At 36.4% G+C, this 23450-nt stretch overlaps 1 protein-coding gene across 2 annotated transcripts; it reads right to left on the bottom strand.

Annotated features, from left to right (window-relative positions):
• Positions 1-5951: 5951 nt before the first annotated feature.
• LOC149024707 (uncharacterized) lies at positions 5952-8890 on the bottom strand. 2 transcript variants are annotated; one of them, XR_016171438.1, is made up of 4 exons: positions 7937-8890; positions 7773-7850; positions 7502-7625; positions 5952-6786 (listed from the first exon to the last, which is right to left on the bottom strand). XR_016171438.1 is itself a non-coding variant. In XM_089142984.1 (3 exons), the coding sequence occupies exons 1-3, from the start codon at positions 8729-8731 to the stop codon at positions 7620-7622; spliced, it is 879 nt and encodes a 292-aa protein (XP_088999110.1). In that variant the 5' UTR covers positions 8732-8890; the 3' UTR covers positions 6805-7619. The 2 variants fall into 2 exon arrangements, 1 of the variants encoding a protein (XP_088999110.1); XM_089142984.1 differs by lacking the exon at positions 5952-6786 and having other exon boundaries at positions 6805-7625.
• Between the last annotated feature and the right edge of the window lie 14560 nt (positions 8891-23450).

Here is a 23450-nt window from a genome sequence, read left to right as displayed (position 1 = left end):
TTTGAAAATTCAAACAATTTATTTTTCTAAAGATTAGGTCTTTTTCTAAAAGACACCTAAATGGCCAATAGGTGTCTTTGCTAACAAACACGCCTTAAGGGAAGAGGTTTGTTCTTTGAGAGACAACCTTTGGTGGTGTCTCTAACTCTTCTATATAAAGGTGGGAGACGTTTTGTTTATGATCGCGCAAAACATGTTTTTGAGAAGCTTTACTTTCGTTTAAATTGTGTCAATTGGTGAATGTAGCTTTACGGATCCCTTAGTCCATCAATACGGGGTGCACCGTCTATGATGGAGGGGTTGACTGATCTTGGAGGTGAAAACGCATTCAGACCCGTGTGCACTATTCGGGGCGTTTAAATACCTTAAAGAAAGTGCCGTTACCGGCACGTTTCAACTCCGTCAATTTTCGTTTATCAAGATGGTAGATGGATGTACGTAATAAAGCTTTTGAAAAGGGTCTTGTTCATGCCATTTGAATCAAGATAAGTTTTCTAATTCTGCTTTATTTGTCTTATATGATTGCCCTGTGGTAATATATTAATAACATAATCACGTGAGTAAACCTCCCTACCTGAATCAGTTCAAGCAAAACTTCCATGGAAACCTTGGAACTCCCCCGGCCCTCACTTCTCCAACATAAGAAATGGCACCTTCAGCTGTTGGATCTGGTGGGCGGCCATTGGCAACCACTGCCATGATCAAGCGCGAAATAGAAGACGTGAAAAACCCAAGCACCTATTTTTGCTGACCTTCTCTCTCCTTACAGCTTCATGTTCATCCTCCAAATCAGCCTTATTTACCTTTTCCTGGGCTTGATTTTTAACTCTGAAAACAACTATATAATTCCTCACTGTGCAACGGACAGTGAAAAATACTGGAAGACGATTTGGAGCCTGAAGGTGCCTAACAGAGAGAAGGCTATTGAGTGCAGACTGACTCTTAACAAATACACGAATGCGTAGGCTTCATCTCCTAGGCCGGTCGACATGAACTTTGCAATTTATGTATGTATGCATGCATAGGACTGAAGATTCAATCCACATTTTTAGTGGCTATTCGTTTGCTAGAGGTATTTGGCCCCAACTGATCCCTTCTGTGTCTCAACTTATATGGGTTGGTATAAATATATGCAATGTTGATGCTGCTCAAGCTCAATTCCAGGTGGGATTTTGTAGGTTGGTGGAGTTTTTAGAAACCCGGAAGTAATTTTTAAAGGAAGATTTGTTCAATGCTTACAGGGGAATAGCATTCTGGAAGCGGAACAAGGATCTTGATCTCTCATGTGTAAAGACTACAGAGAATTTAATTGAATTATGCTGTTCACTGGATGGCGAAAGCCTTAAAAATCACCAGAGATGCCTTCAAATGTAGTTTCTAACGTTTTTTTTTATATTTTATTTTACTTTATTTTATTTTTAAGTCCAAGAGTTTTAATATAAGACGAATATTACTGATATAGATGCAGCTGGATGGGTGCAAAACCCAGGACCTCTCCGTGGGAGGGTGGGCTTTTAACCACTCTACTAATCCACCATTGACTCTAATATTTAAGTTTATTTCCAATATTTAGTTAGATAACTTCATTAAAAAAATAATAATAATCTTCTGATATTTGTTAAAGATAATTAAAGATTTTTTTTTTTTTGTAAAAGAGAATTAAAGAAATTAGAACCATGCATTGGACACTAAAAGGAGAGAGAAAACACATCATATACAAATTCCGGAAACCGGTTCAGAGTTCCATTCTTCATTTGTATGGGTTGAAATGCTGATCGCCACACTGCTACGACAATTCAAGTTAAAGATGGTTAAAACTTAAAACAACTTCCATTGAAGTCTATACATACTTTACGGAAAAGAAAGAAAAAAAATTCTATAAATATTTTGCTCAAAATTATTGGAGTATACATTGTGGATATTAAACAATTATTTGAGCAGCCTATTTAACTTAAAAAAAAAGGCAAGCGCTTCGCAAGCTTCAAGGATCTGATGCAAGGAAAATTATGTGATTAGTTACTTTTAAGTTTTCCATTACAAAATTAGTCACTCAATGTTTCACTGTACAAAATTAGCCAAAATGCTGAGTTTGCATTTACAAAACTAGCCAAAATATTGATTTTTCACCTTTTTGGATATTTTTTTACCCATAAAACTGCATCGAGTGGGAAAATCACTGTTTTGTCCAAAAGGGAAAAGTCATTATTTTTTCATACCCTTTAGACATTTTCACCCCTATGTCTGTATGGTCAATTTTAGGAGAAAAATGTCCAAAGAGGTGAAAAAACACTATTTTTACTAGTTTTGTAAAGTGAAACATCGAGTGGCTTTTTTGTAAGGCGAAACCTAAAAGTAGCTAATCACGTAATTTTCCCAAAATTCATTGCTGTAGTCCGCAGATTTTTATTTCTGCCACCAACCAACCGTGGATATGGTGTCACATTGTACAATAAACCATCCTTTTTTTTTTGGTAGAGTACAATAAACCATCCAAGAGTGTTAAATCAAAGAGGGAGGTATAGATGTAAATAATCTTTCTTTTCTTACATTTAAAAGATTTATTATTTATAAAAATGGGTAATTTATTTTATAAATTTACAAAAGCAAATCAGGGGAAGGGGTGGTGTAAGAAAAAGGTGGATTCTTCCTTCACCCACCTAGGGGTTATATAGACATTGAGTGAGAGGGTATTTTGGTCATTCTTATGGATGAGGGGTATTTATGTCTTAGCACATGAAAACTTAACAGTAAAAGTTAGAAACTGGACGTTGAGTTTTTTGTAATATGTAAAATTCATAAAATTAGGCCAATCAATATAAAATCCACTTAAGTAATTTATTTTGGAAAAATTAAATTCACTTAAGTGGGCGAATAAGATTTTAGGCCCAATATAAATAGGTCAAATGTAAAATAAAAAATAAAAAATAAAAAAAATAAAAAAACCTTTGGATAATGATATAAATAAATTATTGTTAATATCTTCTGATTTTACAATATTATCTTTAATCCCTTGTTTATATTTAATTTTGAATTTTTATCTTTCATTTCTAACTTGGTCCATTTCCATCATTTCTCTCAAGATTTATTATGTACTCACTTTTCATTTGTCTTGATTTCTGGCTCTTGAGAATGTAGTTTTATCAGTTTTGGGGCTTTTCATTCCATTGGCAACTGATGGTCTTCAATTCACAAATACTTTTGACAATTTCCTTGTAAACATGTATTTTTGGTCGATTACGAATTAGAAGTTTCTCAACATCTAGTTAAAGCTTCGCACAACTACAGCCTAAAGGTTTTCAAATGCATCTCCTATCCTTTGGTGTGACTCCTATCCTTTGTTTGGAGAGAGAGAAGGAAAATGCTAAAGAGAGGAAGAGGAGAGAGAGAATCAATTAAGAGTACAGTATTTTTTTTTTAATTTGAAATTTTTATATCCATTAGATTTTTATTTGGACGTGTGTCTCAAATCTTGAAAGAAATAAATTGAAATAGACCATATTAAGAATGGATATGATTAAATCTAGAAATTTTCCAATGAATTCTACCGCAAAAAACAATAACTTGTCAAAATGTAGGCAAAAGATTAAGGGCAATACTATAAATTCACAAGACATTAAGAGTAATTTAGGAATTATGAGACAATCTAGCCATGATGGTATGATTTGACAAAATTTGTACCATTATGCAAATTTAAGAGATATTTTGGACATCTGAGCCAATTTGTTATATTTACTTTTTGCTCTTCATATTGGGGTTTTTCTTTTATTTTCCTAAAAAAATATAGCAAACTAGTAAATGGGTTGGGGAAATCCTAGTCATTTGGGAAAATCGATTTACTTTGAATAGTCTTTAAAATGAAAACGGGTGAAGGGGAAGGGGGAGTTCCTAGTTTTTTAATGTGCTTCGTTCTCGACAATGGGGTCCTGGTGGGTGAAGGGGGAAGAGTTCCTAGATTGATTCATGCAAAATGGGGATTAGAGTCAGTAGAGTTAGGGGTTTCGTTTGTAAATTTGTAAACTATTAACCTTTGAATGTAGAATATAAAAAAATTCATATTTATAATACATCTGTCATTGATTTCACACCATCCGATTGTTTTTTATACACATGGCAAAATCTCAAAGGTTGGCTACACATTGCAGCAAATGTAAATCCCAATTTTAGGCTAACAAATGGCAGTTCTATGAAGAAGACCAACTGAGACAAGGCATCCACCATCGAGTTGGTAGGCCTTAGGAATACAAATAAAAGAACAAAAATCAAAAGTGCTTGGCGTCAAACAATGTCATGAATGATGCCGTGATGGAATTATAGCACCAAACCTCTTAATTCATATTTTCCTCCCCCATTACCTTAATATTTTCTCATTGATATCTTCTCAAGGAGTCAAATAATTTGGAGCCTTATTGTTTTTTGTATTTTTGTAATAAACTATTTCTTTCAAAACAATAAAATATTCTTATACTTATTTCACACGTGTGTTTTAAAACCATGGAAGACATGGCAGCTTTAAAGAATAACACAAGAATTGGTCGCATTAACATTACTTTTGGAAACATTACTTTTGGAACTCCTTGGATTCCCTTGCGTAAATCTATCTTTTATGCTATTTTGATGAGATTGTGTGTGCCACAGGTGAACTTTTGCAATACATTTTGGAGGTCATTTTCAACTTGGTGATTAAGAAGTTTCATGGAGAAAAGAAATATCTAAGCGTTCTCATGTATTGACCATATGGGCAATGACATTCTCTGTGTCTGTCTCCTCTTTTGACTAGTTCATATGGTTTGTTTCCAAGAAAGCTTTAGATACTGGGGTTTTTGAATTGATATAAAGGAATTTCTAGTCAAAATTACATATCTATGGAAGTAGCCTATTTGCTTAGAAGATGAGGGGAAAATAAAGTGGTCTCTCAAAACATGACACCCTAAACCTCTTGTTCTTCTGACGGCGTTTAGAATGTTTTGAAATTCCAAAAGCTATTCTATGATGACTAACTTCTATACGATGCCTGAGGAAACAAGAAAATATAAGCCGGACAACTCATTGATACAAGAAAATTCTATGATGTCTTCCTCCTTGGGTCAGATTTTTCTAGTTGGCATTCCATATGGCAGAGGGTGCAGGAGCTGGACTTCTGTTGTGGGCGCGGGTGCCTAAGGTTCATAAGTTCAGTTTAAACATGTCTCCCTAACTACTTAATGAAAACCTTTTGGTGAGCTTGACATTCACTACAGAAGAACAAGCTCTGGTGTTGATGAGCAATAACCATGAAGTAAGAAAATGTCATCAGATCCTCGGTCAAATTATCAGCAGGACCTTCAAAACATTCAAATAGAATAACCAAAACAGGGGAACTCAAAGATTGCAGATTTATGCATGCATCCAAATGCCAACGTTGCCAACAGAGGGTGCATAATCAAAGAAATCCCCAAACTGCAAACTTTAAGTTCCCTGTTTCTTCTAACCAAAAAGAATTAAAAAGAAAAAAAAACAACAAGAGATCCCCTGTTTCTGCAATCTATAGTGGGGGGAAATGAGCTCCCCATAGAATACTCAAAAACAGGAACTACATAACAGAATGACACTTACTCCCTGAGTCTACACTTCTGACTAGTTTCACTCACAACCCATTTCAGTATAGTACAAACCAATAGCTAAATCATTTATGCATTCAAAGGAGAACCAACAAAAGCAGAGAAATCAGCCTGACAGTTTACTCTTTTGAACAGGTTCAGCCTGGTCTATCAAGGCTCGACCTTAGTTCAGTGGAGTCAGATTCGGCTGCAACAATTCCAAACATAAAATTTAGAGCAAACTGTTTCTGCACCCCAAAACAAAGGCCTTTAAACACCGACACCCCACTTTACATCTAGAAAGCAAAGATACCCCAAAGTTGGACTTTCATTGGACACATTAATCAAATACATTACTGAAGGTTGTTAAACGAATGTTATTCTTTTAAAATCCCAAAAATCCAGTTTAAATTATATGAGATTGCCTAAATATCCTTATGAAAAATAGAAATAAATAAATAAAGAGGTTGGGGTGAGAGGGAAATCCTGAAGAATTGTTGGACATTAAGTCTAGAGAAGGGTAGATGAGGTCTTTTCACTACATTATACATAAGGGTGGTCTTTACAACTGTACAACTAACCATATTAACGGAATTGGTACAAAGTGCTTTTCAAAGATAAAGTGAGGTGTTAGTGTTTAAAAGCCCTTGTTTTGGGGTGCCCAAGCAATTTGCTCTAAAAATTTATAAAACATGAGGTACACTAGGTGTAATACACCCCATTATTATTCCTTGCTCTAAGTTCCAACAACCAATCTCATGATGATCATGAACCTAATATTTATGTGTAATACAAGTAAGACGTAAACTCAACACATAAAACTTCACATTTCCCATCCTACCCACCTTTCCATTGACAACAGCTACTTATGCATAAAGCAGAAAAATAAGAACCCACAAATTTATTTGGTGGTCTAAACAATTATTTTTCCCAGTTAAAGAGTTTTTCTTCCTTTTTGGTGTTTGGGAGAGTAAATATATTTTGTGTGAAGATTCAAGATTTGGGTAGGAACAACGAGGAAAGTATATATTCCCTTTATATTAATAAAATATGAACAGATATGCAGCTTCAAAGATACAGGAGATTGGGACTAAAAACAAAAACAAAAACAAAAAAAGAGGAGAATTTCCTTGTACCATGTTAGTAGCTTTGAGCTGGTAAATCACAGTTGGTGCCCCATGCTCAAACAATTAAGAGGATAAGCTTTCCACTGCAAGTTGTTCATGAAGAACATTTAGGAGCATTAACAGATAGACTGGAGTAGAGAAACAGAGTATGGAAGGCATTTTAAACATAACATTTATAAAACACTAAGTACCCAAGTGTAATTTTTTCCATTTTACTATTCCAAGCTCTTAAGTGCAAACAACTAATCTAATGATGATCATGATTCTGATAATCATGTCAAAATATATTAAGCAATAGTCTCCACCACCCACCTTTGCATAAAAAACCAGCTACATATTCTTGCCTAAACTAACAATATACACAATCAAGAATGACCAAGGTTGTAAATTAGTGGACAGATAAAAACAACTGACATTGCAAGCTGCTTACAAGGAAATTCTACTATTTCATCAAAGTTACCAATCTGTAAAAATTATATACCTGCATCTCCAAATCTCATGGAAAAATGCAATCATTATTCACATATTATTATATAAAATAAATTGAAATGTTTTCACCTTCTTTCTCTCTCTTTGTTGATATGCCAAAGACTAATTTCACAATTATGAAATTGAGAATTACATTCAGTACCACAAAAATATGTTAGCAAGTAACTCAGTACATAGCCCACTCAGAAATCCAAATTCTCCACATTACTGAGAAATTCCATAAGCAGGTAATTCAGCACATCTACATCAATAGCATTTTGCCTTTTAGCTTTTTGCCCAACAGAACATCAAACAACACCCACCGGTTACCTGGAAACCCCAATTTACAAAGCTATTGCTGTGAAATCCCAATCTATAACAGAAAGTTGCATATCTTGAGGTCACAAGCATCAAGTTGTCAGCTAGTGGAACCATTGTTATAAAATGCCTATCTCTGCAGAAAACCATGACAAGAAAATGTATTAACTTAGTGCACTAAGCATCAATATAGAAAGGGTGGGGGAATCAGGAAGTAAAGAATCCAAGAACAAATACATATTAGCTGAAAACGAAAAGGCAGGACGGGAAGCTAAGCAACTACCTTTCCAGGTTCAGCACTATCAGGCACTTTGTATGAATCAGGCGTTATTTCTGACAACCATAAGCCAGGAAATATTGTCTGCAAAATTGATCAGACAAGTATTAGAATTTGTTGAAAGGAAACATAGATTTAAAATTCAGTAAGAAACCAAAACGCTTTCTTACATCCAGTTGCTTCTGTACGATCCTAGCCCTCTTCTTTGGCCTCCGAGATGGCCTCGTCCCTGTCATTGACAGAAAATCCTCCTCGATCTCTTCTCGGCAAAGAGGGATCGAGAGCTCCGGAGTTTCCAACTTTGGAATTTCCTTCTTCTGGACGTTACCTTGCGCAGGAGACAAACCTCTCAGGCGAAGCGATTTGATGGTCGGAATGTCAGTCCGCGGAGGAGACGACTCCGGCTGGCAGTCTTCATTCTTTGAGTTTGAACATCCAGCACCTCCTCCTGCACCCTCATTGGGAGCCTTACAAGCAGCTCTCCGCGTTCTAAGATTCCACGGCCTGGCCGCAGCCGCCGCCGACTCATCTTCTTCGCCCACTTCAGGAATCGCAACGTTAATCTTTTGAGCAGCCGTACGGAGTTCAGACATGAGTTTTGCCCTAACCTCTGCAATCCCGTCGTCTACATACCCCTCAAACTCAGCTTTATCACCGCGAACTTGTATCTGCGGCAATATCAGTTTCTTGAAACCATCGGAAGCGTTAGAAGATCTCCGCTTAGTGAAGTCGATGTCTCTTCTCTTACCTAGGAGACCGTTGGTATCGATTTCATTAGCCGATGATGATCTGCGGTTCAAGGAAGGAATTTCGCCATTGGAATTCACTTTCATACATCGAAGGTGTTTCTGATTACCCCATTTCAAACAAGGCATGGTGAAATTGTGGAGAGGCCTCGATCTTTCAGGAGTCATCGCCATAGAATTCTCTGTTCTTCCTCTTCCGGAAGCTGCAGAAAACACCATTAATCAGGAAACGGGAAGAGCTCAAAAATCAAAGTTTTTTTTTTTTCCTGCCTTTCACCCAAGAACTGTGGGAGATCAATTTTGGGAAACCCAATAAAATGAGATTTGAAGACTTCGAGTTGAGGAAGGATTGATCCTCAAACACGAGAGAGAAAGAGAGGAAGAGAGGAAGAGAGGAAGACTTGGCCGCGAAATTGAAAATATGAGAATGGTAGGGGAAGCTGAAAGCGGTTTTTAACGTTCGGGAATCCTTTCTGTTGTTTTGGAGTGCTTTGAGTTTTAATATGCCTTCGACAACTCGCAAGTCGCAAGGCATAGTAGTCCTACGCAATACGCCGGTGTATCGTGCGCAACTTCCTTCATTTATTTGGGCCTGGACCTGGGCCATTGACCATGGGCCCAACCCAAGTACAGGGTTGAACTTGTAAACCTATTAGTAATACAAACAAAATGGCGGGAAGATTTAAGGCGGGTCCGCAAGCGTCGCATATATATGGCCATAAGAGTTTTGGGGGCCCACCTGTTAACCAATGTGTCATCTGTCGAACTTTCCAGACCAACCTTAAATTCTACTGAGTTTTCTCTGTTTGTATTATTATTATTTTTGTTATGTGTATCTTCCCTTCCGCCCACACATTCTTGCTTGTGGATTGTAACAAAATTATCTAAAGATCAAGAGGGAAAAACTAAAAAACAAAAAATAAAAGGTTTCTAATTTTTTTACCTCAATTCTCAGTATTTATCCTTTAACACTAAACTGAAGTAGCCTATTAGGCTGCATTTGTTTGTAAAGATAACGCAGAAAAAAATAATATGTGGGCCCTATATATAATGAAGTGAGAGAGAAGAAATGGAAAAACCAACGGGGTTGGTCCAAGTGGTAAGCAACTTGGTTCGCTTAAGCAAGGTTCCGGTATTGAAACCTTGTAGATGCAAAAAATCGAACACCGGATTAGTCAGGGCAAAGCCTTGGAACCGGGTTTGGCAACCAAAAAAAGGAAAATAAAAGAACGTGTTAATTATGGGTTTTTTTTTTACTTTTTCACACTTTTTTCACAAAATTGCACACGTTTTGTGGGTTTTAAAAAGGTTTAAGGTGGAAAAATTGATTTGCCATTCACCATACAATTTTTTTTAATTTAAGAAAATTTATCTCTCTAACTTTTTTTTTACCCCAAGCAACCAAATAAAGTATTTTTTTATGATTTAAAGGAAAAGTTTGTTTTTTTAAGAATTCTCCCACCCCCACCTTTATTCCAGCAAACAAATGCAATCTTAAGGTTCAAACCAAACTAAACTAAGGCTTATTACACAGGATATGAGCTTAGGGTTAAAAAATTGTTTGATTCCAGATTAGTAGTCCGTTAGAACGACTTGAATAGAATATTCAAATACTTATAACCTGTAATGATTACCTTGGGAGTAGGGTTTTAGTAGGGGTGTCAATTTATAGCCCGAATCGTTAAACCGAACCACACCGGTCCGTTATAACCCGAACCGAACCTTAATGGGCCGTAATTGGGCTGAGGGTTGTGGAGCCCGCACCAATCCAAAACCGAACTACAACCCGCTATAACCCATTTTGTAATTTTATATTAAATAGTATTTGAATCATTATATTACCATTAGATAGTTGGTATAGACAACTAAAAAAATTAAGCATGAATTCAAATAGTCATTTTACTACTTAATATCTAAGTTCTTGATTTCTATAGAATGGGTGGGTTTTTTTTAATTGAAATTGACCAATAGCAACTTTGTTTTTCATATAATCTTCGCTTTTGTTGTAGGATACTCAATTGTTGATTCTTGTTCTTTTTCTTACACATCATAAACCGTTAATCAACCCGAGCCTAAACCGTTAACCCAAACCGTTAGTTAGCCCAAATCAAAACCGGCCCGAAACCGTTATTTTGCTAATGGGCCGTGTTTGGCCTATGTGTTTTTCAGCCCAAAACTGCTCCAAACCGCACCATTGACACCCCTATGATTACCTAGGGAGTAGGGTTTTTGGTTTCTATAATAATTTGAATTAACATGACTATTTATCTATTTTCATAAGTGATGAAGGACACAATGGACTATTATTATTCATAAGTATTTGTTTATATTATCATTATTTTTATTTTTTTTTAGAAGAAGTATTGTGCAACGTTCTTTTTTTTTAAATGGAACTTCTAAATAGGTTAAAGAACTCAGATACAATGGAACTATTAATTATATAACAATGATAGCTATTATGTTTATATAAACATCTCGTGTGTGCTTTATAATGGAATTCTAAGTTTATTTTACTATTTAAAAATTTCAAAGAAATTAAAGAATTTTTTTTGTTTCGACCTTAAGCCCAAGAGACAAAATCCATTAATTTGAAACAAGGCATGACTTTCTGATAACTAATTGGTTAAATGGTCCCAAACGTGATCCAATCATACTCTAAATCGTTAGTCAACCCAAACTCAAACATCACCAAACAGAAAATATAATGCTGCTAATTATCTATGTTTGGACTTGGTGCTTTTGGTTCAGGCCAAATCAAAACTGCCACAGAACGAACCATTGACACCCCTAATCAAAGCTAATATCACTCCAACCCAAACCGATTAGGATCAATTAGGGAAAGCTTAGGCTAAGATGACCTAATAAGGTTAGGAGTTAGGACAAAGTTGAGGTTTCAAAACCCTAAAATTAAAGAGTGGGCATAGGTTGAACAATAAGTGCCAAAGTTAAGATATGTTTTCAAAATCCCAAATAGACTCAGCTTTCTTTCACCCCTAATCATTGTAGAAGGCATCGAGCTCCTTTTTAATGAAGGCTAGTCGTTTTTGCCATCATTAAATTAGTCACAAAGCTAGGGGTCTATAAATTGAATGGAGAGGAAAAGGTGTGGAAGGAAAAAGTTTGGACTCAAGATCTTTTTAGTCTTACTATCCATATATGGGAGGTTGTCACAATGACGAAAAACTAAGTTTGATGTCCCAAAACACAACATTTTCTTGGTAATTTCTACCCTCATGTAGTATATAATGCTTAAGATTCAATGTCATGAAAGTTGAAGGGAAACCCTTAATTTTTAGCCCTTCAATTTTAATTAATACCACTTGTGTTTTTGTTTTATTTTACTTAATAATTGACTTAATTTAGAAGTCTACTTTAAAAAATGCTAAATTAAAAATGTACCAGACACCAAAAAAATAGGTTTTACCTCATAAAGTTCAACGTAAAACCTTAATTTTGACTCCTTCAATTTTGACTCATGCCATCTTTTTTATTTTACTAAATGTTTGACCTAACTTTAAAAATGCTAAATTAAGTATATACCTGAAACGAAATAGGTTTTACCTTAAAATAAAAAAGGAGAAAAAAGGTAGTATGGACTATTCTTTGAAGGGTAAGAAACAGTTGGTAAGAAAAGAGGGGATGCAGTAGTGGCAACCATGGTTTAAAGTAGCGGTATCAAGTATCATATCGGTCAGGTAATTTTAAAAGATGTATCATCTTGTATCAAATATTATATCGCTCTAGCTAATGTATTTTAGTGTAATTCAATGTAGAGACGTATCGAGTTGTATCATATCGGTATGGTCAAATATGGATACATATCGACCAGTAACATATAGGATCGTGAGATACTTTAAACCATGGTGGCAACCTTCCCCCCTCCCCCCGCTATGCAATGTTTGGACTTTCGAGTTCTCTATGCAAACATTAACCCTTGGAACTACTAGTGTAAGTACTGGCCCCATAAGTAGAAGGTATTCGAACCTGGGGCATGGGAGTTACCAAACTGCTTGGGAGTGAGCTTAAGACCACTAGGCCACCACCCTTGGTAGAATTTTATATTTTATGTGATTAAAACTTGTCTTTCCAAAATGTCGATGAATGTATGATGTAGAAGCAATTTTTTTTATGGACTTTTTTAAGAATTAAAATCAACCACCCACTAATTAATAGAAAGTATTATAAAATTGAAGGATAACTAGAATAAATATAGTAAAAATATGAAGAAAAAAGTTTAAGACAAGATAAACATAATTTCTCCATTACGTTGGGTTGTGTTCATCATTCACTTATAGTGGAAGTAAAGATATTACATAATATTCTCAGATATGTATCAAACTCTACTAGAATGCAACATATATAATTTTTGTACACAATATGATACTCTTGATATGGAAAAATTAATTGTTGCTCATGACAAGAAGTGTTCAAAAAGAAAATATTATTTGCCTAAGATTGCACGTTGACATGGCTAAGATCTTCAATTAAAAGTTACACATTTTCGTATAAAAAAATCTTTGACATGAACATCTATAATCAACATTATTTAAAACAACAAAAGAATTTTTTTTTTTTTTCTTCTTTCAAACTACAACTTATATTAAGCTTTTAGCATCAAAATCCTAGAAGCAAAATCAAAGGTTTCTACAAAGAAAGGAGGTGGTCTAAGCCTCCAAAACCTATTAAGAGAAATTTTAAGTGCCCCTCTAAGAACAAAGTCTGCAAATCTATTATCAAATCTATTAACATAAACACAAGAAAAAGTTTTAAAAGAAGTTGCAATGGCAGACACTTTGTCAAAGAATTTGGCTGCCTACTGATGGCAAAGATGGCAGATTTACAATCTAAAACAACTTGTTTACAGTGCAAATGAAATTTTGCAGCCAATTGAACAACACCTCTTATGGCCTCGATTTCTAATACGGCTGTTGATATGCCACTGCTAGTGGATGCTTTTGCTACCAAGAATTGACCGTTGGGGTCCCAAATTACACAACTTTGAGCTCGCCTCTTTGATTGTGATTCCCAACTCAAACTTGGTGAATTAGATGTAGAGTGCTTTAATTTGGTCCATATGGAATACTAGGAATGCAGTTCTATTTAGAGGGGCTGATACTTCCATAATATATACAATGACTACATTCTCATATCTATCTCATATCTATATACAGATATACAACTTCAAATTATGGAGTCTCAAAGGGCTCGTGGAAAACTTTATTCAATGCCAAGTCATATCAAATTGAGGAACTTACTTTCTTTCAAATTTTTGTAAATGGATCATGACATAGCACTTCTCACAAAGGAGGTAGAGATTGCATTATGTGGGACTAAAATGACGGTTTTGTGGCGGCTTGACATAATTCTTTGGCAACTATAGTTGAACTTGAAGCCATTCAAGATGACATTCTTCTTGGCTCTTCATTAGGAACTGTCAATTTGCATATCCCTTCGGATTGTTTACCTGTGATTTTTGCTCTCTAAGGTCTCCAATCCTCTTTAGATTGGATGAGTTTCAATTAAGTTAGAGATATTTTGAGATTTTGTTCTTCGTTTAGTGTAGGGTTTTGTTTACTTATATTCTTAGGGTTGGCAATGGTTTTTGTTCTTAAACTGAGATCAGCACATACCCAATAGGTGTTTTATTTTTTGTTATTTATTTATTTATTTATAATAACCCAATAGGTGTTTTGACTACCAAATCCCATCGCTCAATGGGTTTTCGTATTTTGAGTCGTTTTAGCTTTTTTCTTCATCCACGCTGCATCAATCAAAGGAAAATAGAGGAAGAATGCAAAAAATATAAGAGAAAAAAAAAACCCTAAAAATTTTTTTTAAAAAAATCACCAAAAAAATCACGAGAAATCAATATATTGGCAATATATCGCCAATTCAACAATGAAGTGGCAATACATCGTCAATTCAACGATAAATTGACAATTTCTCATTATATTTTGGCAATTTATTGATAATATCGTTTTAGCCCCCTATTTCGCTACCTTCTGAACCGGGCGATTTTGCCAACTTTCAGCCGAAACTTGCTACCATAAGCCGCATATGTAAATATACAAAACAAACCATTAGATACACAAGGTTGATATTTGAAAGACTCTAAATCAACAGCTACAACCCCCTCTGAGTGTTGCAAGGGAAATGCATGGATTTCCTTAATTGTTTTAGAAATATATGCCATAGTCTATGAGAGAAGGAGTGAAACCTATGAAAAGCAAGTGTTTCTAGATTCCCATATCAGCCATCGAAGTGTACTCCAAATGGTGTTAACCAACTCTAAATTGTTAAGGATTTTTTAATATAAGCTCAATAAGTTCTAAATAGTCCATTAATGATGTACCTATGAAGTCATTTACATCAAGTCTTAAAATACAAAGTTTCCAACACATCTAAGGATAAACACAATGAAATAGAGTATAAAACTGTTTTAGTATCAGAAGGACACACAAAACGCAAAGGGGTTGGGGTGCTATTTGTAAAAAATAGTTTTTTATTTGTTGGAAAAGCTTCATGTGTTGCCTTCCAAAGAAAGGTTCTAAATTTTGATGAAGTCCAAATCATCCATATTAGCGGAATAAATGGTTCCAAAATGTAAGGGAATAATACTAAATGAATCCAACAAAAATGTATCAAATGAATGTATTAGTAGAGGCAAAAACTATCAAAAGTTATGTTTCATCATGTCTTGTTATTGTCTTTCATTAGTTTAAGGTATTCTATCTCATATCTCTCAATGAAAGGAGTCATGAGACTCTTCTTCATCGCTTTATCTAAGTTGCCGACTACCTAGTCTCTCTTCCCATCAATAGGCACCATAAGAGCACTCCATACACCCACAAGAAGCTTCATGTTGATCAAGATTAGGTTCCATTGGCGTCTCCAATACCTCTTTAGAGGTGTTCTCCCACACAAGGAACTTCTCAAAGGTATCTAAAGAAAACAAAGATAATCCACAAAGATGTGTTCTAACAAACTCAGTAAGGCAACAATTCCATATACATACCACAATCACATCATAAGAAACAGATGAAATAATGAAATGTTGAGTTATGGATGCATCTAATAAACTAACTATACAAGTCTCTATCTAGGCAAACATGCTTTAAGATATAACATCAACTCTTCTTTGGGTAGGTCTCGTCACTTTTATCCCTCATGGACTAGCTACCTCTATTAGGATCTTGAGTAAAGGGTACAGTCCTCATCATCAACCATGGGTAAGGTATAAGTCTACACTCTCTCACCACAAACATTGCTTTGAGTACTGGAACATATCAAGGATTCTAAACCCAATGCAATGTTCGATAGTACGTAACACATTACATGTGGTCCAGATACCTTTCTTCATGCCTAGTGCATTGATGGTCTAGTATTCTTCTCCACCTAGGAATGTAAACCTCTATTGGACCTCATTCCTTAACCCTATTGTCATCTACATATCGTTGGGGTGGAAGCTCTCATGTCCCCTCACGACACCCAAGCTGTCTTTTGAATGCCCAACCCTAACATATGCAACCCTATCGTTGTATGATAAACAATGGACCACTGAGTCTCCTCATGGACTGGTTACCTCTTTTGGGTGACATAAAGTCACATCACTGCCATCACAAGTCATTTGGCTTCAATACCCTTGCCGAAAAGGTAGTAGCATGTATAGATAATCTAACCATGCAATCTAGACCTCTTAGTCATAAAGGACAACAACTATGATAGTGTCAAAGGCATCAGAGGACAGTGTCTCATACCATAACCCCTGATATCCCAAGCTAGGTATTCCCCAATCATAGCTGTACCAAACACATCACTCCACAATAATCAAAGAAGTAAAATGCGTCAATCATCATTCATCACACATCTTTTACAAGTAAAAATGCATAACAATAATTACAGTAGGATATAAACTTATTGTCATGTTTAGTAAAATAAACAGTTCATCATAACATCAATTCAATTATATATGCAATTGTGTCTTTATCTGTCTTAGCAAAAAAAGTATTGAAAAAAGTGATAAATCTCCCAAGCAAATACCCAAACAAATCCCAAGAAATCCTTGATTAAGATCATAGAATTACATTGAAGTCCAAGATTCAAACTAGGAAAAGACAGCTTCAACATAGATTCTGGAAACTAATCGGTTGGTTAAGGCTGTTGATTAAGTTGATCGACCCATCCCTAAGCAACCTCTCTAGTTCAAGTAAAATTTAAGTCCGAAATTTAGACTTTTGATCACCCATTCTCGATCTGATTTTGGATTAATCCAAGTCTAAACTATATTCTTAAAACTCCAGAGAGATCACTTAAATTACAAATCTCAGAAGGGAGAAATTTAGATCTACTTCGTTTTCTTCGATAATAGCCGCCATTGAATAAGATATAAAATCCATTCCTCTTGGCATAATCCAATCAATATCATTGATGGAAAGAAATAAATTCATCCAAACCACCACAACAAATCTAGGGAATGAATAATTACTCTCTACTCAACCTGTTCAGGTTTCGGCTAGATTTTCTTTTGGTTCTCAATAAGGCAGGTTATTTATCAATGATATCCAGATCCACGGGCTCTGGGGCCGAAATATGGACTTCAATCCGGATGGCCCACAACTTTTTCCGACTAGAGCTTTAAGTACTCAGACTTGAAAATCTAATTTCGAGTTAGGATTATGAGGGTTATTACACTCTAAGAACAAAGTTCTGAGAAAAGGAACTTTTCATTGACATGAGTTCCAATTTACAAGGTCATGGACCCAATAGGTTATAGGGTCCAGAAGAAAGGGGAAGCGAGGGGGGGGGGGTGGAAGGGGAAGGTAGAGTGTATATATGTGTATGCAATCTACTATCAACTTTTCTCACGAATCATAATTAGAAAGTCCTTCCTAGTCAAGATATCCCAAGAAACTCCCCTAGGTATGGGAACATGAAGAGAGTATTGGAATTATTGACTAGGGCGCGCGGGCCGGGCTTTGCAATCCCAGCCCACCCTATATGGTATAATTTGAGCCCATTCCCGCCTGGCCCTAGTTCGGGGCAATTATTGTCCCCGACCCTGCCCTCGGGGCCGCCGCCCATTCCCGCCCTTTGGCCCTTTGAGCCGGGTCGGTGGGTTGGCCTTTGGCCTGTCCCCGGCCCTTTGGCCTCCCTCGGCCCCGTTGGCCTTGCCTGTTGGCCCTATTCTTGGCTGTTGGCCCGCCCTTTGGCCTTGTCCCTACTTTTTGGCCTTCTTTGGTCGTATATCAATGTAAGACGTTGTAATTTCTTTGTAATTATACTTAAATTCCAAACTCAATTCTGAAATTATTAAAGATGTCGACAAATAATCCAACTTAGATTCAATATGTACTTAACTATTTATACCCATTCTGTTTTTTCCTTTGGTTTTTCTCCAGTGACAGAGTTAAAATTATTCATGATAGAATAAGTAGAGAGAATAATTGTAATTAAATTTAGGCATATTTGAAAGTCAAATCAATTATAGAGATGTCACACAAACTCTTTTTGTAAACTTAGACATCGAGATTCATAATTCAAAAGGAATCTGATAATGAAATTTTATCTTCAAAGTCAAGAATTTAGCCATAGGTATGTATGTTTTCATTCACACTGTTCAATAATTGATATCTTTATTCAATACAAAAAATCATATTCAAAACCTTGTTAACGTAATCGACAATAATTTAGTATTCAACAAAGTATTTTTTTCATAGTTAAAGAATGATGTTTTAGTTACACATGCTATATGTTTTTAATAATTTTTTTGAAATATCACATGATTTGTTAGATATTCATGATGAGGTTAGGGTATAGATTTGTTAGATATTATTCTTTATGTAATAGTTTTTATTATTTATAATATATTATCTCGCCTTAGTCAAAAACAAAATCCATATTTTATTAAACTAAAATGACTTTGTTGGAAATTAAAATTACCTTAAAAATAATATAAAAGTGAATTTATAGTCTAATATGATCAAAGTGACTAAATATCAAAATCAAGACTCATATCAATGTTAGTATGAAGATCGGGGTAATCTAGTCTTGTAGTTCATGATCATCGTCAAATTATTATTAAGATTAGAGCCAAAATTATGGTCGATCGGGCCATCAAATAGATGCTTATTACATTGGTAATGAGGTTATAATTTATTTTTATTAATTTTCTACAAAACATGATCATGTTTTAAAATTTGACACGTGTTAAGTATCCACCTATATGTATTACAATTAATTCCTCTCCATGTGGGTGGAGGGTCCGAGTCTTTAGACTCAAATCGGGGCCAGGATCGGGGTCATGGTTAATATCGGGGCGGAATCGGGGCCAAAATCGGGGCTAGGATCGGGGCCAAAATCGGGGCGGTCGGGGCCAAAATCGGGCCTTGGTCAGGGTCAAGATCAGGGCCAAAATCAGGGCCAAGATCAAGGCCAAAATCAGGGCTAAAAATCAGGGACGGGCCGGGATGGGCTGGGCGGGCCAGAGAGTAATCCCAGGCCCGCCCTTGGCCCTAGTTCAGGGCCAGAATATTTTGGCCCTAACCCGCCCTTAGGGCCAAAATCTTTAGCCCAAGCCCTATTCGGGCTCAGGGCGGGCTTAGGGCGGGTCAGGGCCGCCAGGGCCAAACTTGCACCCCTATTATTGACTTCCATGACCTGGGCCCCCCAAGGAATCCAATTAGGAGAGAAGCTTCCAACTCTGTTTTGTAAGTAAGGCATTGTTAAAATAATGTAAATTGCTAAACCCTAGCTCACGTACTCTTTTGTGTTGGCATTGCTGTTTCCATTTCATCCAATGTCTTCTGGATTCCACGGCATTCCTCCACTAAACTTTCTAATCATGAATGTAATCTTTTGGGTAACTTCTTTAGGAAAAAGGAAATAAAACATTGTGTCTTAATAAGAACTTCTTTACCTTCTTGGTTTAGTTAATTTACTAAAAACAAATTATCTTACTTTCAGATTGGACAAGTATTAAAAATCAAATCATGTGGGTTAAAAATTTTCCTCTTCATATGGATAGAAGATTTGAACTTGAAATAACGAGGCTCATGCAAAAACTTCTAAAATTTAACATGATGTTATCACCGTATATTAGGGAATAGCGAATAAAGTGAATCAACATATATTATTTTGTACTAGTGATTGGTGCATGTAGTTTTTCTTATTGAAAATCATGGGATGTTATGACATTCACATGGATATCATGCTACCCTTCTCGACCATTGAGGCCATACCCCATAAGCAGTAAAACATATCCTATAGTTAAATCAAAATTGTCACTAGTTTACTAAGGGAAAATATAACAAAATGTCGATGCAAGAAATGTCATCTTGGCTTCTAGGTTCAGCTCCAGCTCCAGCCCTTGTTTCGAGACCAAAGAAATGTGAAAGTGGGCCACCTCTAAGGATGGGAAGCCACCTCCGACTATCTAATTAGCTCAGGCCACAAGTAAGAGACTCCATAGAAGAGAGAAGACCCCAAGAGATGATGAAGATCATCCTCTTGAAGGGTCGAAGGCTGAAGATAATGGAGGCTGGAGAGTGTAAAGCTTACCCCTGTCTTGGCCTCCTCCCCTCCTTATAAACCGGGTCCATACCTCTTTTAGTGGCTTCCTGGCCATAGAGCGAGACAGAAGTCTCTTCAGCCACCCCAGTGGCTTGACGAGCAGGAGCTAGCAGAGATCTTGTCGGCCCTGGGCTCGAGGAGATCATAGATCGTGATCAATAGGAGTCTCGTCTGGATATCCCCGCTGGGCACGTGGGCCAACTGCCATATAAGGCTTCTGATGTGGACTAGTGGGTCCAGTCCCTCTCACTAGTCCATAACCGGGTCAGTGTAGACTCTATATGGACCAGAAAGTCTCATGGCAATAACACAAACATAACCTGATCTCAACAGTCACCAATAGTGGTATCAGCTTTACCAAAGAAAAAAAGAATAATAGTGTATAGAGGATCAAAATCCGTATTCGAAGGATACATGAAATTTGCCCCAAGAATTTTGTTACTGTTTTACTAGTTTAATAGGTTTTTTTTTTTTTCGTAAGAAATAGTTTAAGTTTAATAGTTCAATTGATTTGTAATTATGATTTTAGGCATGGGTATCATATTGTCCATATCGGGCAATATGTGCTAGTTTTGCACCTTGATGATATCTATATCAGGCCAATATCGTATCGATATTTGCACAGTTTGAATAAGGGGTAATAAAATCTAAATATTTATTTTTAAATAAACTAGTAAGGACGCACGTGCAGATGCACGTGTGGTTTATTCATGTCGATTTATGCTTGAATAATTGATTTATAGTGAATTTCTTTAATTCTGAAAATCTGAGACAATGTTAAACTTTTGTTTGAAATAATGTAATTTTTTTCTAATATGTAAAATGTTATGCAGAATAAATAAATAAAAAAAAAATTTCCTGAATTCTGACCTTCAGTGAGGTGGGGCTATATCTGTCGATATCCATTAATGTTCTGATTACTTACCAAATACAATGGGATGAGTAACCTGCAAAACCTATAACATGATCCAAGCCACCACAATTAATAACTTATTAGTATTTAGTGGTAGGCACCATATATTAATTATGAGGTCAAACATCATCAACTACTAAGACAGAAATTTCAAGCTCTTCAAACTAATATTTGGTAATCCTCAAATAAAATTCAGGAAAATTCACTATTTTTTCCAACAACTATAAAATTCAGACATTCCTATAGGAATATATGCTGAGCTGTATTAGATAGATGTTCTCTACATTCCAATAAAAGGCATATGCATGCTCCCCGTTATGTTTACCCACATTTTTCTGCAATTCCACAACGTCGTTTTCAAAAAGATCTTCACGATCCCTGAGCGGCCCCATCATGGATGTTGCACCACCTTGAGATGCATTCTCGAACTTGGTCCTGCAAGTGTCAACATAAGAAGGTGATAACAAAATTATCTTGAAAACAAACAAACACAGATGACAGATATATCTTGAAAGGAAAATACATTGTAGGAGTGGCAACATTATCCACGACAACAGGACCACAATACCCCTGAAACAGTCGATTGGGGTGGCTGATGAAGGAGAGGGTCGAACTGCATTTGATGCAACAGAGAAGGTATAGCAGCAATAGTAGAAAATCTGAGTCAAACAGGGGATGAACTTAGAGCAACAACAGGTGTGACTGGAACCAGACTTCATGCAACCCTTGAAACTACAACAGTTGAGGAGGCTAATTGAAATCCCAAAAAAAGCACCTAACAACATTCCTCTGGAATAATATGCTGAGTTGTATTAGATAGATATGTTGTGCATGATCGACATTGTTATAACACTCTAAAAGATAATTATAGTTCGTCATGCTTTCGTTCTTTCTACCAAAAGAAAGAAGAATGTTTTCGTTATGGTTCTCAATTATCAGGTTGCTTCATGTCAGCTGTTCTAAGTTTCATATGACTGCACTTTGAATCTTATCCACTAATTACTTATTAACACTTCTATCGATTCAACAATTTTAGAAGCTTTTGAACTAAACAACAATGAATAGTGCATGACAGAATAACCTGCCCAAGTACAATCCAGAAACTTCCAGCCAAAAGCCAGCTTTACTGCTGCCGTGCTTGGGCTGGGCAGCTCAGGCCATGCTGGGTGGCACAGGCTAGGGCTGTCATTCTCAGGTTGAGCATTGGCCACCTCTCCAGTACACCACTCCTCCCTAACACCCACACAAACACCCCCCGGGTTCTTTTCCTTCCCCAGAAATAAGAAGAAAAGAAGCACCCCCGTCTGTTAAGATGTGTCAAAGGTCTTTTTGGCTGATTTAATATTTTTATTCATTTTCAAAATACCCAAGAACCATGTTAAGCACAGGGAACATAGCACTTTCAAGACATGCCCATGGGTCAGTAACCCCTGAGGATCAGCTAATTCTACTGAAGAGTGAGGTAAATATCAGAGGAGGTAATATAGGAAGCAGGTCTGGCCTATCAACAGAGGATCCACGTGACAGCAACCCTTTCCAGCTAGGCTTTCATTTTCAGTTTTAGCTGCACGTTTATTCTTAGGTTTACACTAGCAAATTCCACCCTAGAGTCCAGTCAGTTGGGACAACCATCATCTCAAGGGAAGAAGAACCATTATGATCTACACTTCTATTCTATTCAAATACCAATGAATTGGTTTTTCACTGTATCATTCTATCTTGATATAGGAATCGTTCTCTCATCTCGGAGTACCACTGATTTTCTCAACCACAGTTCAATGACAGAGGAGGTTAGGCATGATATAGCTTATGACTAAGCCCCAGCAGGCAACAGGAACTGATCATGAGATCCTTGATGAGACTCTCAAATCATCTACCATTGCTTCTTCCTCCTCTCCCTCTTTGCTGTTCATGTCTACAATTTCTGTGCTGCATACTTTCTACAACTCTTAGGTTTCCACTCAGCTAATGGTTTAGAGGGATTGGCATTCTCACAAAGCTTTATCACAAAGATAGTAAGGAAAAACACCATAGATATGAATATCCCATTCCTAACAGTTCCAGTTGATCAAATTCAAAATATGTAAACACAAGATGAAATGTGGCAGCCCAGATTGAGAGAGATAAATATGAATTATCTATCCATTACAATTCTAACTGATCAAACCAAATTAGCAATATGTAACAGGGGACGGAAATGTAGACACTGCAGATAGATGCATATCTAGACTACAATATAGTGCACATAGCAGGATATGTTGCAATATTAGTACCCTAGTGTAGCTATCGTATGCTAAGCAATCCGAATCAATCTGGAACTGTCCAGCATGCCATCTCTAAGTTCTTACGGAGGACCAAAATTCACCAGCTTCTTTAATTAATCTGCTTTCTCCTCAGGGGCTGCAATGCGTTCTATAAACTGCCTGAAATGTTTGACCTTCATTTCGAGCCACTTTC

The sequence above is a fragment of the Hakea prostrata genome, chromosome 2, assembly GCF_041222555.1.
Source record: "Hakea prostrata isolate BN-2017 chromosome 2, UWA_Hpros_2, whole genome shotgun sequence".
NCBI classification, from domain to species: domain Eukaryota; kingdom Viridiplantae; phylum Streptophyta; class Magnoliopsida; order Proteales; family Proteaceae; genus Hakea; species Hakea prostrata.
This window is presented reverse-complemented; position numbering and strand designations above follow the sequence as displayed.

What these genes read in the sequence shown, in the direction of transcription:
- LOC149024707 (XM_089142984.1), bottom strand. Translation starts at nt 8,731, where the DNA reads ATGGTGTTTTCTGCAGCTTCCGGAAGAGGAAGAACAGAGAATTCTATG. An exon ending in TCGTACAGAAGCAACTGGAT is followed by an intron (nt 7,851 to 7,936) that starts GTAAGAAAGCGT and finishes TCAATTTTGCAG; the next exon opens with ACAATATTTCCTGGCTTATG.